General features: G+C 35.3%; 3 protein-coding genes across 3 annotated transcripts in view; 2 read left to right on the forward strand and 1 right to left on the reverse strand.

Moving 5' to 3' along the window:
* The first annotated feature begins 1,608 nt into the window (after window positions 1-1,608).
* On the forward strand, window positions 1,609-7,328 carry LOC131542792 (gap junction gamma-1 protein-like). Its single transcript, XM_058779793.1, has 3 exons — window positions 1,609-1,793; window positions 3,703-4,872; window positions 6,021-7,328. The coding sequence occupies exons 2-3, from the start codon at window positions 3,729-3,731 to the stop codon at window positions 6,032-6,034; spliced, it is 1,158 nt and encodes a 385-aa protein (XP_058635776.1). The 5' UTR covers window positions 1,609-1,793; window positions 3,703-3,728; the 3' UTR covers window positions 6,035-7,328.
* A 146-nt stretch (window positions 7,329-7,474) lies between these two features.
* inha (inhibin subunit alpha) lies at window positions 7,475-10,814 on the reverse strand. The gene is made up of 2 exons (XM_058779794.1): window positions 10,229-10,814; window positions 7,475-8,977 (listed from the first exon to the last, which is right to left on the reverse strand). Exons 1-2 carry the CDS (start codon window positions 10,536-10,538, stop codon window positions 8,244-8,246), a joined length of 1,044 nt encoding a protein of 347 aa, XP_058635777.1. The 5' UTR covers window positions 10,539-10,814; the 3' UTR covers window positions 7,475-8,243.
* A 3,042-nt stretch (window positions 10,815-13,856) lies between these two features.
* spega (striated muscle enriched protein kinase a) overlaps window positions 13,857-15,162 on the forward strand; it is a 55,299-nt gene continuing 53,993 nt past the window's right edge. The window contains 2 exon segments of the mRNA XM_058778341.1: window positions 13,857-13,988; window positions 14,319-14,811. Of these exon segments, the coding sequence (XP_058634324.1) occupies window positions 14,454-14,811 (358 nt within the window). The 5' untranslated portion in view covers window positions 13,857-13,988; window positions 14,319-14,453.

The following is a 15,162-nucleotide window of genomic DNA, read 5'->3' on the forward strand; positions in this document are numbered from 1 at the left end:
CGCTTTTCATTATGTCCAATACATGGCAGAAGGAGAGATAGATTTGAGAATGATTGTTGCACATAAGTGAGTTGGTCGTCATTCTTTTTTCTTTTTTTTTTCTTTTTTTTGGTAAGTTTAGAATTATTTCACCTTGAAAACAAGCCAGTCGTTTTCTGCTGCATTTCTGTTCAGCTCTTTTTCCTTCTCCAAACTTGACTTCAGTATGAGCTCACTTTTTTGAGTTGATGTATTAAAATTTTTAAGCTGAGTGTTGTGTGCTATTACACACAATTTATGCTATGACACGCATACTAGTAATCCTTTTTTCAATTAATTTTTTACATTTGTTAAAAAAAGTCATCCTTCCACTCCTTTCATTACCTGTTTTCAGTCTGAGTCTGTTATGATGAAACTTTATTTCTGTCTGTCTTACTTTCTCTATTTATTCATTATTATTTTATTATATAACATTATATATATATATATTTGCATAGCTGTTCCAATACTATTATTGTTGATGCATTTACGTGGATCTAAGATTTTTTCTCACTTTCTCTTTCTGTATGTTCTAGCAGTTTTGTAGCAATTAGTCTTGTGATCTTTTCCTATGCTTGGTGACTGTGATGCATTAAATCAGTTTACGCAGCGTTCCCACATTTTATGACAAAAAAAGACTCCACATTAGAAATCTCCACATTATTTACTTAACAGTTATATTGAATGCAATCAAATTAGTCATCTGTATTTTTTTTTTCAACATTATTATGGGTTGTATCAGATATATGCTAAATAAATAAATGTATATTAAGACACACACATGCACACACATAACTGGACAGCTGCTGCAACATCCGGTAAACTTTGCACACAACTTTGAGACATGTCAAATCTATGGTTCACATCTGAATGTTAAGCAGTATTTTCTGTTTGTGAGGGAAAGGAATGCCTCATCTGAAATTTTTAAGTGAAATGAAAGCGGAAAAAATATTTAACATTATAGCTTATATAAGTTGCAGCTTGGCCCTGTTACATTTGGACATTTTCTTGGATGCTGATATATGACAAGTAAACTGAGAATGCCTGTTAACTTCCAATTCAATTCCTGAAATTTAAACTAATTTGAAGTGAGGAAGCAAACAAGAAACATAATTACAATTTGAATTAAAGGAAGTAGAATTAAAAGTGTATTTTGTAACTAGAAAAATAATGTTCATCAATACAAACTTTTTTTAGTTTATATACAGAAAAAAAAAAAAACTCTTTAAGACAAAACGTACTGAGACAGACATCTGCAGATATGCCACCTATTAAAATTTATATTTAGTTGATATATTTAATTATAGGCTATTTAATAAATGAACTTTGATTTTATAGGGGAAATATTTACTTTTGTTGTTGTTGTTGTTTTTATATAGCGAGACTTCTTTTGAGACGTGGCCAATTCACTTCATGTTTTTTTTTTTGTTTTGTTTTCTTCATATCGCGTTCTTAAATATTAGCCTACATATTGACCATTCCTGATAACTCGATAGAGGTGGATACTGAATTAATTGTTAATTTTTTTTTTTTTTTTTTTTTTGAGCTCAGGTTTCAGGTTTAAAGGCCTTGAGTGTGGGTGTAGAGGAGGTGAAAACGCTGCTTAGGATGGATGCTCACGTGGTGTGGGTTTCCAAACAGTGTATGGTTTAACGTGAAAAAAAAGGGGTTGGAAAATTGAAAAACAAGTGGCAGGCTAGTATCGGAGTTTTGGTCAAACATATAAGTATTGTCAACAGCTGAACACAGCAGCACTAATCACCTGTTAGACGAAGGTATGTGAATGTTTTTGTTGTTTCTTACCTGTTTAAGGTGCACTGGTAGGCTACTGCATTTACCGGAGCAACATGTGACTTTTGAGAATTCAGATTTCTTTTCGTTGTTGTTGATACAAAGTTGCCGCGTATAAAACTTAAAAGAAAGTTTAATCAGCTCAGTATGCCAAAGGATCTTTATTAAATCGATTAATAAATCAAATTTAACTAAAAACCTGTCGAGGTAATTTAAAAACATGTAGAGCTGGGTAAAAAAAAAAAAAAAAAGATAAAATTTATTATTATTATTATACAATAATTTATATTTACACTTTCATTAGCTATGTAATTTAGCATTTTTTTAAACCTTTTTGTCTAGGAATATTGCATATGTGTATAATTATTATTATTATTTATTTTTTTTTTATTTATTTATTTTTTTCACTCTGGCATGTGTGTTTGTACTCTAAAGGTGTTGTTGAAAAACACATCACTCACCTTTAGAAGTGTGAATAGTCAGACACCAATCAACAATCATTCCGCTCAGCTTGAACTTTAGGGATGTAATGGTGTTTTCTTTCTGAAATTTGCATTGTGTGTCATATCTTATTTATTTTGGGGGATGATGAGGGACAGTCAATTCAGAGAGTACTGTGGCAAAGTATGCACAGTTGTGTTTCTACAAGCAGTTGTCTTCTGTGGCCTATCTGTACTACAAGCCTAGAGAGAACTCGTCACCATAATTTGATATTAAATAAAATGCTGTAATCACTGTATTGGGCTAACAGATCACTATACAATCGACACTTAGAAGCTTTACTGTTTCAATAGTGGAGATGGAATGTGAATTGTCTGAGTACACCCATGACTTTTCACAACTCCTCCTTCTAGCTTTCTCTTGACCACAGAACCTCAGTCTTTGTTCATGTCAGGTAGTGACCTGCTGTAACTTGTCCTTATATTTGAAGCTCCAGCTCACAGGTGAGGTTGCTGATGTTGGCATGCAGCTACTCAGTACATTTCCATAAAAGGACGTAACATGCATGAATAGAATAATTTGCTCATGTTTGAGTTATTGTCCTTATAATAATCTAAAAAAAAAATATTTAACCTGTGGTTCACTTGTAATGCAGTGGAACTCAATTTTTTTGTACATTAAGCCTTAAGTGTTAGAAGTCATTTGGTCTATTCCTCTGTTGGCACATAAATATGTGCACTGCACTATAGATTTTTACAAAAGTGCTCTCACTTGCACAAATCCTACTTTAAGAATTTATATCTTCAACTGTAACTCCAAAATTCATGGAAAAGGTAAAGTCAGTTGAATGGGAACCTGCAATAATTGAATAATGTACTGTAACAATCTTTACCACTCACTATGGATTTATTTTTTTTTACTTGTATGCTATCCTCCAAGTAATTAATTAATTAATTGATCCAACCGGAAACGAACAATGAAATGTAATGTAATTTTCTACCTATTAGATTGTGTTTTATTAATGTCTACACCTACCCCTTACAATAATGAAAAAATGGTAATTATTGTTGTACAGTGTGACAAAAATTATGCTGTATTGATCTGCTCATGCCCAGTACCGCTATACGTATCTCTCCTAGCCTTAACCCTGTAATGGAGGTTTGTGTGTGTATCAAGTGTGTGTCTGTGTCTGTATTGAACACTGACACCTGCTGGAACTCCAACGTTCATCATCACAGAACAGAATGAAGCACTTGTCAAATAATAATATAAAGTTTTACAGCATTAAACAAATGCAAGTAATGACATGCATTGGTTACTGCATTAATTCTCAAAGGGAGAACACTTGAACCCTTTTAATTGTGAAGTTGTGTGTCCCATATTCAATGCCTCTATGATCCCATTACCTGTTTTTTTTTTTTTTCTTCTTCTTTCTTTTTTTTTATTCTGCAGATCAGGTCTCTTGTGTTGGTGGCAACATGAGTTGGAGCTTCTTGACACGCTTGCTCGATGAGATCTCCAACCATTCCACATTTGTGGGAAAGATCTGGCTCACACTCCTCATTATCTTCCGAATTGTTCTGACAGTGGTAGGCGGTGAGACTATCTATCAAGATGAACAGAGCAAGTTTGTATGTAATACTGCACAACCCGGTTGTGAAAATGTATGCTATGATGCATTTGCCCCTCTATCACATGTGCGATTCTGGGTTTTTCAAATCATTATGATCACCACACCATCCATTATGTACCTGGGCTTTGCCATGCACAAAATTGCTCGAATGGCTGAAGATGAATACCGACCACGCAAACGCAAACTGCTGTCTATGGTTCATCGAGGTTTGAGCCGTGACTATGACGAGGCTTACGAAATGGATGATGAAGTTCCCATGATCTTGGAGGAGATTGAGCCCTCTGAAAAGGATAGTAAAGTGGTAGCTGCAGCCAAGTCTGCCCCTGCATCCGATGCGAAGTCTGCGAAGCATGATGGTCGTCGTCGCATCAAGAGAGATGGTCTCATGAAGGTGTATGTGCTACAGTTGGTCTCTCGCATTGCCTTTGAGATAGCCTTCCTTTTTGGCCAGTATGTTTTGTATGGTTTTGAAGTTGTGCCATCCTACATTTGTAGCCGAAGCCCATGCCCACACACCGTGGACTGCTTTGTCTCGCGTCCCACTGAAAAGACCATCTTCCTGATCATTATGTATGTTGTCAGTATACTCTGCCTGGCGCTGACTGTGCTGGAAATCCTTCACCTGGGAATTGGTGGTGTGAGGGACACCCTTCGTAGTCGATCGGCTCGGAGGCTCCCCATACACAGGTCATCCACATCCACTATCTGTCACCGCCTTGCCAGTGCACCCCCGGGATATCAGGCTGTCCTGAAAAAGGACTCCACTGGCAAGCTTAAGGCTGAGTTCCTGGGAGACTTGGGACGGGAGTCATTGGGTGACGCCAACACTGGTCTACAGAGACACCTAAAAATGCGACATCTGGACCAGACCTACCACCATGAGAATGTAGGGGCTTCACACAGCAGTGGTCCAGACTCTAACAGAATTGCTGTTGAGCAAAACCGACTCAACCTAGCTCAGGAGGGCTACGTCAGCTCCAAGGAAAAAGGTTTGTTTTGGGCTACACTTCTTTCACATCACGTTTGTATAAATATGATTTGAAATTAACACCCACCAAACACGAGTGAAAATCAACCATCGCGGGTAACGCTGTTAATTAATTAAGGAAAAGTGTGGTCACGTTTGGTCACGTTTGCGCCAAGGCAAAAAAGTTTCCCACGTAGATTTCACTCGTGTTAGATTTACAAAAATTGCAAAAAAAAAAAAAAAAAATGGATGAACAGCTGCTTTGTTTGAAATTGACAGTAGATCTTTTTTTCCCATGAAATTTGCTGAAATATCGCTAATGTGTCCACACATTTAGCCTATCACTTTGCATATCATCATTATCAGAGCCTCCGGAATTAGCAAAACTGCGGGAACTACGGTACACTCGGGAAGAGACCAAGAGACCACTTTTTCAGCGCATTCAATAAATGCTGCATATCCAAGACATTTTTTGTGTGTCCTTATGCAGACACCAAAAGCACCCTCTGGCATCTTTATTGCAACACTGCCGGTAAACTCATAGTTTTCAGTAAGGAACATTTACCATAAATATACTGATGCAAAGTTCAATTTTATCATCATGAAATCATATGCTTGCATACATGATATATTGCAGCATGATTTCATCATCATCGGATGCCTTGGGAGTGAGAATGACTTTTGTGAGGAAATAGCTGATAACCTTATAAACTGATACCCTGTCTGCTAGTTTTCAGCATGTTTGCCATTAAACTTGCACTTTGAAATTGGCTATATTTGGAGTTTACAACTAAATAAATTTAGTTTTATAAGAGAAGTCGCAGAACATTTGCTAGGATTCAGTATAATAAATAATAGCTAGTAATACTAATAATACATATATAATTTTATGATAAATATATTTAAATCTATGCTTTGATAAACAGGTTTATTTTTATGATATTTTGGATAGAATTTAAAAATTTTAGCAGCCAAATTGGCTGGTGAATAAGTTATATTCAAACTCTGTTCATAAGACATAAGTCATTAATTCCAATCAGATCTGAAGTGCGTCTTGTCGTACAGTAAATTGCCATGTTTTAATGTGATTTTTGTGCACTTTTTTTGATATTTGATGATTGATGTTATTTGATATTTAATAATATATATTTTCCTTTTCTGTTTTTAAAGAGGGTCATGCTTGAAGAGACTAACAGCTTTCCAACTCCAGGCTGAAATGTAAATTTTGGTGGGCAGTCGTTGACAAGATTTCCTGTTCATCTGCCATTGAATAGATCAACTCAAGGCTGAGATACAAATAACAGAGAGCAGTTATTGACAAGATTTTGTGTGCTCCTCTAAATGCATATCAGAAGAAGTATTACTTACAGTATTAAAACCATAGCTGCCAAATTTAAAGACTATAGAAAAACCAGCTCTTATAATCCACATTACTGTACCTTTCTCTACCAAGCAATTATATTTGTTCATAGTGTATTGTAACAACAGCATGAGAACGAAGACACATTCCCTGTGTTGAAGATATTTATAAATACTGTTCATTATTATCAGTATTAATTGAAGCCTTTAGCCAAAATTCACAGATCATCCTGTTCAGATTATTACAATGAAATGAAAGATGTATGGTGTCTTCGTCTGAAAAACAGAAGTGTTTGTGTTTTATGTTATGTTGCTTTTTTCATTGGAGTACAATCATGTGTGGTCATATATTTTTGGAACATTGTCCTGTATGTAAATATCGTAGGTTGAGGGAAGACATTTTTCAAACAGTAGCAAGGGCGCAAAAATGTTGTCTGTCTTATTGATATGCATTTTAAGGATTTTGTATTTAGAAATTCTGAATAAAATTATTGCAGTACACAATGCATCTGATCAGATTTAAAAAATATATATATAAAGAACCTGGAAAATGCTTGAAATGTTTATTAAAAGGTGTCATGCTTTGTATTACTGTTTAAAAAAAAAACATCTATGCAACATGCTATTGCATTACTTCATATGTAACATATCTGTGGTTTACATGGGATTTATGTTAAACCGGAATTCAGATTGCAATGACATTATATAGATGCACACTGTTTATGTCTTTGGTAAAGTATACATTATTGGTGACCCAAGTAATATTTAACACGAAGTTCTACATCTTAGCAAAGGAATAGTACTTTGACAAATATGTTTGAAATGTAGACTTATATGAGATGAAGACTATTATTGTCTGATAAATTATTTTTTATAACCTAATTTTTTAGTCACTTTGCATACAACCATCTGCTAAATGAATAAATGTATTTAAATGACTCCAGTTATGCCAGTGGCCTAGAAATACCTGTTAATGCCTGTATTTAATGGATCCCTTCTTGCAGTGGCTGCCATGTTAATATTAGACATAAAAATCCAAATCCATGGTTGTATCGGTGGCCTACAACATTGTTTGATGCCTCTTTAAAAAATAAATGTGTCCTTTGTTTCTTACCCTCAGCATTTGAACCTATATATTATAATAAGAATGTTATGGTCTTATAAGGGTCTTCGTAAGCCAAAAGTCCTGTGTTTAAATCATAATACAGATATTCCTTTTCACTGTGCCCTTGTGCAAACCCAACATGCTTTTTGGGGCTAATAATTTAGTTTGTAGCTTGTTTTAAAGTATCTGCTAAATAATCAACAGCAGTTAACACATTATGCTTTAATGTATTCCTCTGAACATAATTTTGAGATTAATTATTAATCAGTCACCCATTTGATTGATGGCCTAGATTAAAAACAAAAAGTGTTTAAATAGTTCAGGAAACAGAAGCAGAGAGTGCTACACGGGTGTCTTTATAAAACGTTTAAATAGTGTTTTGATGTAAGGAAGATTATATAAACTTTTTTTCTGCAGTATCTCATTTAGCTACCCGGGTGAACAATTATTGATAGGGTAAAAGTGGATAAATATTATATAATAATGACACGTCTGTTTTTCAAACATTTGTTCTTTATTGTCATAGGTATCTGGGTAATGTGCAGTTTAAGTATTTTAAAATAATTTTTCAAAGAGCTTAGTGTACAAGGTTAAGATGCTTCTCTCTGTAAATGGCTGTTTAATTTAATACAAATTGTCTTATTTGCATAAAGAAATAAACTGCAAAAAGTCCTCATTTGATGCTGTATATGTTTGATAAACTTTCCCGAGCAACGTTTTACAGAAAACTGGTGTTTGTGTATTAACAAAATTGTAATGTTACTGAAGTTAAGCATTTGATAAAGTTAAATTTACAATCAGATAATATATCTTTCACACAGTTTTAATGTACACATTATTTGCTCATTCATTTAAAATAGCTGATTTTTGTTCAAAAAAAACATACTCGCACTCTACAGATAATCTCAAAACTAAGCCACGGCAGAGTGTTAGATGCAGTTACACTCTTCTGGTATGATGTTAGGCAGGGTCTCGTACTTGAATGAGTATCCCCCATCCGAGGTGGTGGTGAAACGGAGAGACTTCATGCTCTCTGGAACAGGAGCACAGCACTGGTTGATGCCAAGTAGGGTAGTAGTGCGCTCAGCGCTGGAGCAGTTGCCATGGCAGTAGTAGAAGGTGAAGGCTGTAGGATGAACAATCCAGTTGTCCCAGCCAAGGTCCTTGAAGGAGATTTCTATCTGTTCTCTTTTGCAATCTGTGTCATCAGAAGCAGGTCTCCTAAGCTTTTCAATAGCAGCAGGTGACCAAGGAATTTTGGGCGCCCTCCGTGAGCGGTCGGGGCCGCTTGAACGGGTGTGGAGGTGCAAAAAGGGTGTTTTATCTTCTGAATCATAGCAACTGCAGGATGGGCAACGGACCTGCAGCATGAAAGGGCCTATAGCCATGGCAACGTGGAGATGGAGATCTAACTTATAGGTCGTCCAGCCATCAGTGCAGCGTTTGACTGGACTTACAGATGCTTGGAGCAGCTCATGGTAAGGGGTGAGGATGAAAAGAGGCGCTGAAATGTTCCTAGAAGCAATGGCCTCTCCAGCATAGAACCAGAAGTGGGCAGAAGTGATGATGGAGTCCTGGCTGTCCAGAGAGGGCTGAAAGTAGTAAGTAAAGTGTCCAGATGCAGCCTCAGAGGAGTTATCAGGCATGTTTTTGCATGTAGACTCTGAAAGTTAATAAGAAAGGTCAGAATGTACAGCAATTGAAACTATGTTAATTTGTCAAAATAGCCTCTGTTTTAAAAAAAATGATTGGTCACACTTTATATTAGGTGGCCTTAACTACTATGTACTTACATTTAAATTAATAATTTGATACAATGCACTTATTGTGTACATACATGTTTTTACATTGTACTTATATTTTTAAAAATACCTATATGTAATTACAGATGTAATTAATTTCTGTAATTAAATTTATACCTTACACCTTAACCCACCCTTAAACCTACCCATACCACCAAACCTGTCCCTAACCTACCCGTATCCCACCTTAATAGCAGCAAAAGTGTTTTGCAATACAATAGACCACAATAAGTACATTGTACTTATTTTTTGATGTAAGTACATAGTAGTTAAGGCCACCTAATATAAAGTGGGACCAAATGATTTAGTGATTTCAGCCTTAGGTGGGTCAATGACAAGTGTCCATGATAAATAAACAATAAATCTTTTAAAACATCTAGTTTAAGATGTGGCAAGTTCTTAGAAGTGTACTTTTTCAATTCATGTTTGTATCATATGGTTTTGAAAAACTTTATACAATTTTCAACAGTAATGACTCTAAAAATGCCATGCGGCTATCAGAAATAATACCATATTTCCCTCCCACATTTAAAACTTAAGTATACACATGTTGACAATTATTTAAAAAAACAAAACAAAACAAAAAACAAAACATTAATTCATAAATATCATTAGGTTTTTGGAAAGTCACACCATATGATATTTTACAATTTAACCTTACCCTGACACAAAAATGTCAAATTATCCAACATTTTAACAGAGTTTTTTTTTTTTTTTACATGTTCCTTAATGTTGTTTGCACCACCCATATTGATAAGCAGGGTAGCTGTTTTCCCCCCTTTTCTGTGTTGCTTCAGACATGACTTCGATTTTACTTACAAATGTTTTTCAAATATTTATAAGTAGCAAAGTAGAAAGAAATAACAATAATCAATAATTATGCCAAACTACTACCATCCCTCCACCCAAATCAAATCACAGAGTTAATTCAGAAATTGAAAGCATACTTTTAGAATATGTTTATTAGAATATGTGTATTAAAGCTATTGTATGTATGAGTTCCACTTCAAAATATTAAGATATATATATTAAGGAGCCGAGAATCTTACCAAATATCATGATGTTAGACATTATTGTTTTTCATATAGCTAATGGACATGAAATAAGCTCACCTGAGCTTGGGAACAGAATGATCTGTGAGGACTCCTGATGGTGTCTTCTTTCCACTCTTGTCTCCCTAGTCATTCGCGAAGCTACATGATGCACAACTTTGTTCACCGCTTGCTGTGTTGGCAGCTGAAGCACTGGCAGAGGAGGCTCATCCATCCCCAAACTGTCAAGGATCCGTCTTTTCAGCCAGCCATGCACCATGTCACGCGGTAATTCGTCTCCTTGGCAGGCCTGGACCAGTGGAGGTGACAACAAAGCCCACAACATCAGGGCACAAGCGAATGAAGGTAAAGAGCTAGTCAAGGTAAACATCCTCAAAACTCAGGTTAAAATCAGACACTGAAAATTGTAGGCTCAAAAACAAAACGTTATATGTATAGAAGGTTTTCAATGATATACACAGCAAGTTCTCAAAGAAATCTCTAAACACTTTTTGATTCGCTGTTTCATGAGAGAGCTCTCTCGCAGATCAGTCTGGTAGAAAAAGTCTGTGACTGTTTTTTGTTATACTCCAACAAATGGCAACCATTGTTTGGTTTCATGCTATCACAGTGTGAACAGGACAAAACAGCTTTTGAGATTACAATCCTTCGAGACGGTTTCTTTCCCCATTCCCTTGTCCTTGAAGAGAATTGACACAGTATAACAGAAGGATTTTTAAAATGGAAAGTAAGTAGATTTACACAGAAAGTAGATTTACACAAAAGCTGAAAAAAGCACAAAAGCCTGCTTGAAGTGTTTAACTTATCTTAAATTCAGAAGACCATAATATTTATTATGCGAATGTGATGTTATTGCACTTTGCCTTATAAGTCAAAGGTGACCCCTGAACTGAATTAGGTCTGAAAACATCCTATGACTCTGTTTACACCTGGTCTTAAAGGGATAGTTGACTCAAAAAATTAAAATTCTGTCATCATTTACTCACTTTCATGTTGTTCCATGATCCATTATTTAATTTGTTTGTATGACGTACTTATTACTGTGAAACAAAAAAAAAACAAAAAAACACACAGTGGAGGTCAGAGGACACCAATATGTTTTATCAGCATTATTTTGTGTGCCATAGAACAACATGTGCATGAGCAATAATTACAGAGTTTTCTGGTTTGAGTGAACCATCCCTTAAAGAAATTCACAAGTATTCAGTGCTAATAAATTGTACATGTCACCCAAAACATTTTGTGATCTAATCACTTATGTAAATCACATACGGAGGCAGCCAGAGACACATTTTTCCCCATCGCATTGGTAGTGTAAATGTTAAATTTTCCTTCTGCATCCTGGAAAGCAGAATGACGGCTGCTTACCTGCCAATCAATAAAACAAGGTTTTTAGATTTTAACTATATCATTTTGTGGCTGTTTAGTGACTCTGTATTGGCTGTAATGATGATATATTCTTGATAATTTTATTGTTGCCTCTTATTAAAGCTCTTTATATTGGCCAAATCTTATTCTTTTTTCCACTGTAAATTTTTCTGACAGTTTGGATACTATGACACCTGCTTTCCCACAGTATGAAATGTGAGCTTGAAAAGAACAAACAAGATAATACATTATCAAATGTTTGACCTTGGTTGTGCAAATGTCTTGTGCTTTGCCAGTGTCAGTTCAACCACTTGCCACCATATAATACTGTTATATTTTGTTTTACTTCTTTAAGCATTTATGTTAAATGTCCATTGTCATTCATTAATGTATTCTGCTAATAACTGTTGTTAGAACACTGTCATTTTTGCTACAATTTCACATCATTAAAAAAAAAAAAAAAAAAACAACTGATTTTATGTAAAACCCTAATAGACACTTCAAGATATTATAAGACTAGGCAGATATAGGGGTAAAGAAATAAATGAATAAATAATATACAGTGGGGCAAAAAAGTATTTAGTCAGCCACCAATTGTGCAAGTTCTCCCACTTAAAAAGATGAGAGAGGCCTGTAATTTTCATCATAGGTATACCTCAACTATGAGAGACAAAATGAGAAAAAGAAATCCAGAAATTACAAATAATACTAATATTAATTATATTAATATACTAATATTAATGAAAAACTATCATTAAAAGGTTATTTATAACACCATTAAGGTCCTATATAGCATTTTCAAAGCATGATTCTATAAAACCCTATATAAAAAAGGTTCTATTTAGCACTAAAAAGGGTTCTGCTATTGTTACAAGCCGAAGAACCCTTTTCTGGTACTGTTTAGACCCATTTTTCTTAAGCATGAATGGTGAAGATCAGATCTTGTGTTTGATATCAAATATAACAAATATATAATGGTTTCTCTGAGCTAATATAGCCGAGTCACCATTTAAACATTTTTTTTTTGTCTTTGGCAAAAACTTTGACACCAAGTTTAGATTTAGATGATTGTACTAATGGGTGCGGTACATATAGATTTCTTCTACTTTTTAATAGTCAAAATAGAAGAATATGCATCATAAGAATAACAGGATACATGTAGAAGATTTCCGCACTGTTCCAGCAGGCCTACAAGGAGTGCAGTTGGCAAATGGCTTAGCATTATTATACATTATTTTTCAGGAAGAGATCAGTTTTGCAGTCTGCATAATGTATGCAATGTCATATAGTAGCCTTTATTTGTATGATTTGAACTTTATGTGAAACTCAATAGAAGAAAAACTCATACTGAGTATAAGCTGAGTATAATTTTCTGGAGTATAAGCACATTTACAATTTCTTTTTTTTTCTTTCAACACAACAAGGCCTATGTTCCATTGCACTAATATACTACACTGTTTTGTAATCATATCATGTGCTAGCCCTTGCTATCTTTAACCAATGAATCAGTCAACATTCATTCAATGTCTTCACACACACAAAAACAATGGTGTTGGTTGGTTACAAAGTATCTGGTATGTTTCAGAGCAGTGGGGAGGAGTGTCACATTTGTAACACAGAGTGTAGAAGTTGTATTTATACTTGTCTGTACTATTTCTTTAAGACCAAGGGGTCAGGGTTTGGCTGGTTAGTGTCAACAGTTAGTCCCTTCTGGTAGAAGCTGTAACTACACCATCATACATGCAAAAGTATTTTTCTCAAATGATTGCCACTGAAAATTAATCATGTATTCTGATCAAGTTAAATTTAATAAGAAATAAATACATCATAAATACCGAATTAGGCTATCTTACAGTAGATGTTTTATTAATGATGGATTCAAGGAGTCTGAAATGTGTGACACTGATTGTTCCACTGGGCTGCAAATGTAGGCTAATGTAAATTTTTTTAAGGACATAAAAGACTCTTTCTCAAAATAAATAAATTTATGGAGTAGCATCTATGTTTGACTTGCTCACAAATTTTAGAACTGTATTAAACACTCAGATCTCATAGTAAAAGCGTTACATGAGGCTTTGGAGCGTCCTAAAAAATTCCACCTACCCTTGCTCCAGCTGTCACTTGAAAGCTGGTGGTAGTCGCCTGTCACCTCTACAGGGAGTCAGTGTAGTATAAAGGGCATGGAAGGAAAGATAAAGGGGGGTAGAAGAGAGAATGGAACGTGTTAGATCTTTAAATGACTTGAGCTACCCTACCATCTAGTCAGCAAGGGGCCGTGTGACGTGCTGGTAGATTGCTGGGAGAGAGGGTCACAATCCAAAAGAGGGAAGGAACACTCTATTACTCTCTCTTGTATAAACAGACCCTGGTACTGGACTAATACTACATGATCCTGAGAAGGCTTAAAGATTAAGCTGCAGTTAATGAAAACATTCAGAGGCATTGTGTTGGGGTAAAACATTTCTCTTTCTTATTGTTTTTTTTTGTTTGTTTGTTTGTTTTTTTTACTGTTGGATTTTCGTACAGGGAGGTATGACGCAGGGCTTAATTTGCCTTCCAATTTACAGTTCCGTATTGTAGTGTACATGAAATTTCAATATATACCGCAAAGTTTTTATTATATTACATTTTAATTAAATCTAGATGTATTTTAATGTTATGTGCACATTATAATTTTTGTTTATATAAGTTTCTAATCAAACAGTCTGCAATTAAATATATTTAATAATTGCTAAATTTCAAAATACCATTGCTTTGAATTATTTTTTAATTATTTTTGCAGATTACAGACAAGTTTCATCATGACAGCCTATAACAAATTGGGGAACATAATATCTCAACAAGTCAGTGGCCACCAAAGGATTTGTCTCAGTGAAAAAGATTAAGTTTAACAGTATTGCTCAGTATAATAATCGCAATGAAAAAAGCTGAGTTGGTGAAGAGAAACTCAAGTTCCATGATTTCCCCGACCCAAGAAACGTTGACGGAGCAGTCCCCTGTCGAAGCTCCACCTGTGTTCCTCCGAAAGCTGAAGTGGGCTGCTGTTGCTACAGGATGTGATGTCCGTCTGAGGGTGTCTGTGGGAGGCAGCCCGAGACCCACACTGCATTGGTACCATAATGAGGACCCTTTGATAAATGATCATGAGGATTATGACGGATTGTGGATACGCGATTGTAAGCAAGCTGATGGAGGTCTCTACACCTGTGTGGCTGTTAATCACCTGGGTGAAGCTAGGACCAGTGCTGTCCTTGCTGTGCTGGACCTTGGAGAAGGTAAGATGCACTGTATAGTATGTGCCTGAGAGTAAATACAAAACCTTGCAGAAGAAAATAAAGATTTCCAAAGTCTGCTTAAAGCCAGCTTGACTATGTGGTCTGAATGTTAATGAAAAATAAATTTCCCTTAATGTGAATGGGGAGGGGTTACCCTATCATGACTCTCTTGGTATGATGTACAGCATATAATGGCTTTATTTCTTTCAGTAGTTCCCTACACTGTCAGTGAACCTACACTGTCAGAAAAAAACAGTACCTTTAAGAGTACAACAGCTTAAAGGGAAATCATTGTACCTTATCTACCTTATCTAAATTGAGCATATTAGTACCTTATAATAGCAACATGTA

Source organism: Onychostoma macrolepis, chromosome 06, assembly GCF_012432095.1.
Source record: "Onychostoma macrolepis isolate SWU-2019 chromosome 06, ASM1243209v1, whole genome shotgun sequence".
Lineage (NCBI taxonomy): Eukaryota > Metazoa > Chordata > Actinopteri > Cypriniformes > Cyprinidae > Onychostoma > Onychostoma macrolepis.

What these genes read in the sequence shown, in the direction of transcription:
- LOC131542792 (XM_058779793.1), top strand. Translation starts at nt 3,729, where the DNA reads ATGAGTTGGAGCTTCTTGACACGCTTGCTCGATGAGATCTCCAACCAT.
- inha (XM_058779794.1), bottom strand. Translation starts at nt 10,538, where the DNA reads ATGTTTACCTTGACTAGCTCTTTACCTTCATTCGCTTGTGCCCTGATG. An exon ending in CATTCTGTTCCCAAGCTCAG is followed by an intron (nt 8,978 to 10,228) that starts GTGAGCTTATTT and finishes ATTAACTTTCAG; the next exon opens with AGTCTACATGCAAAAACATG.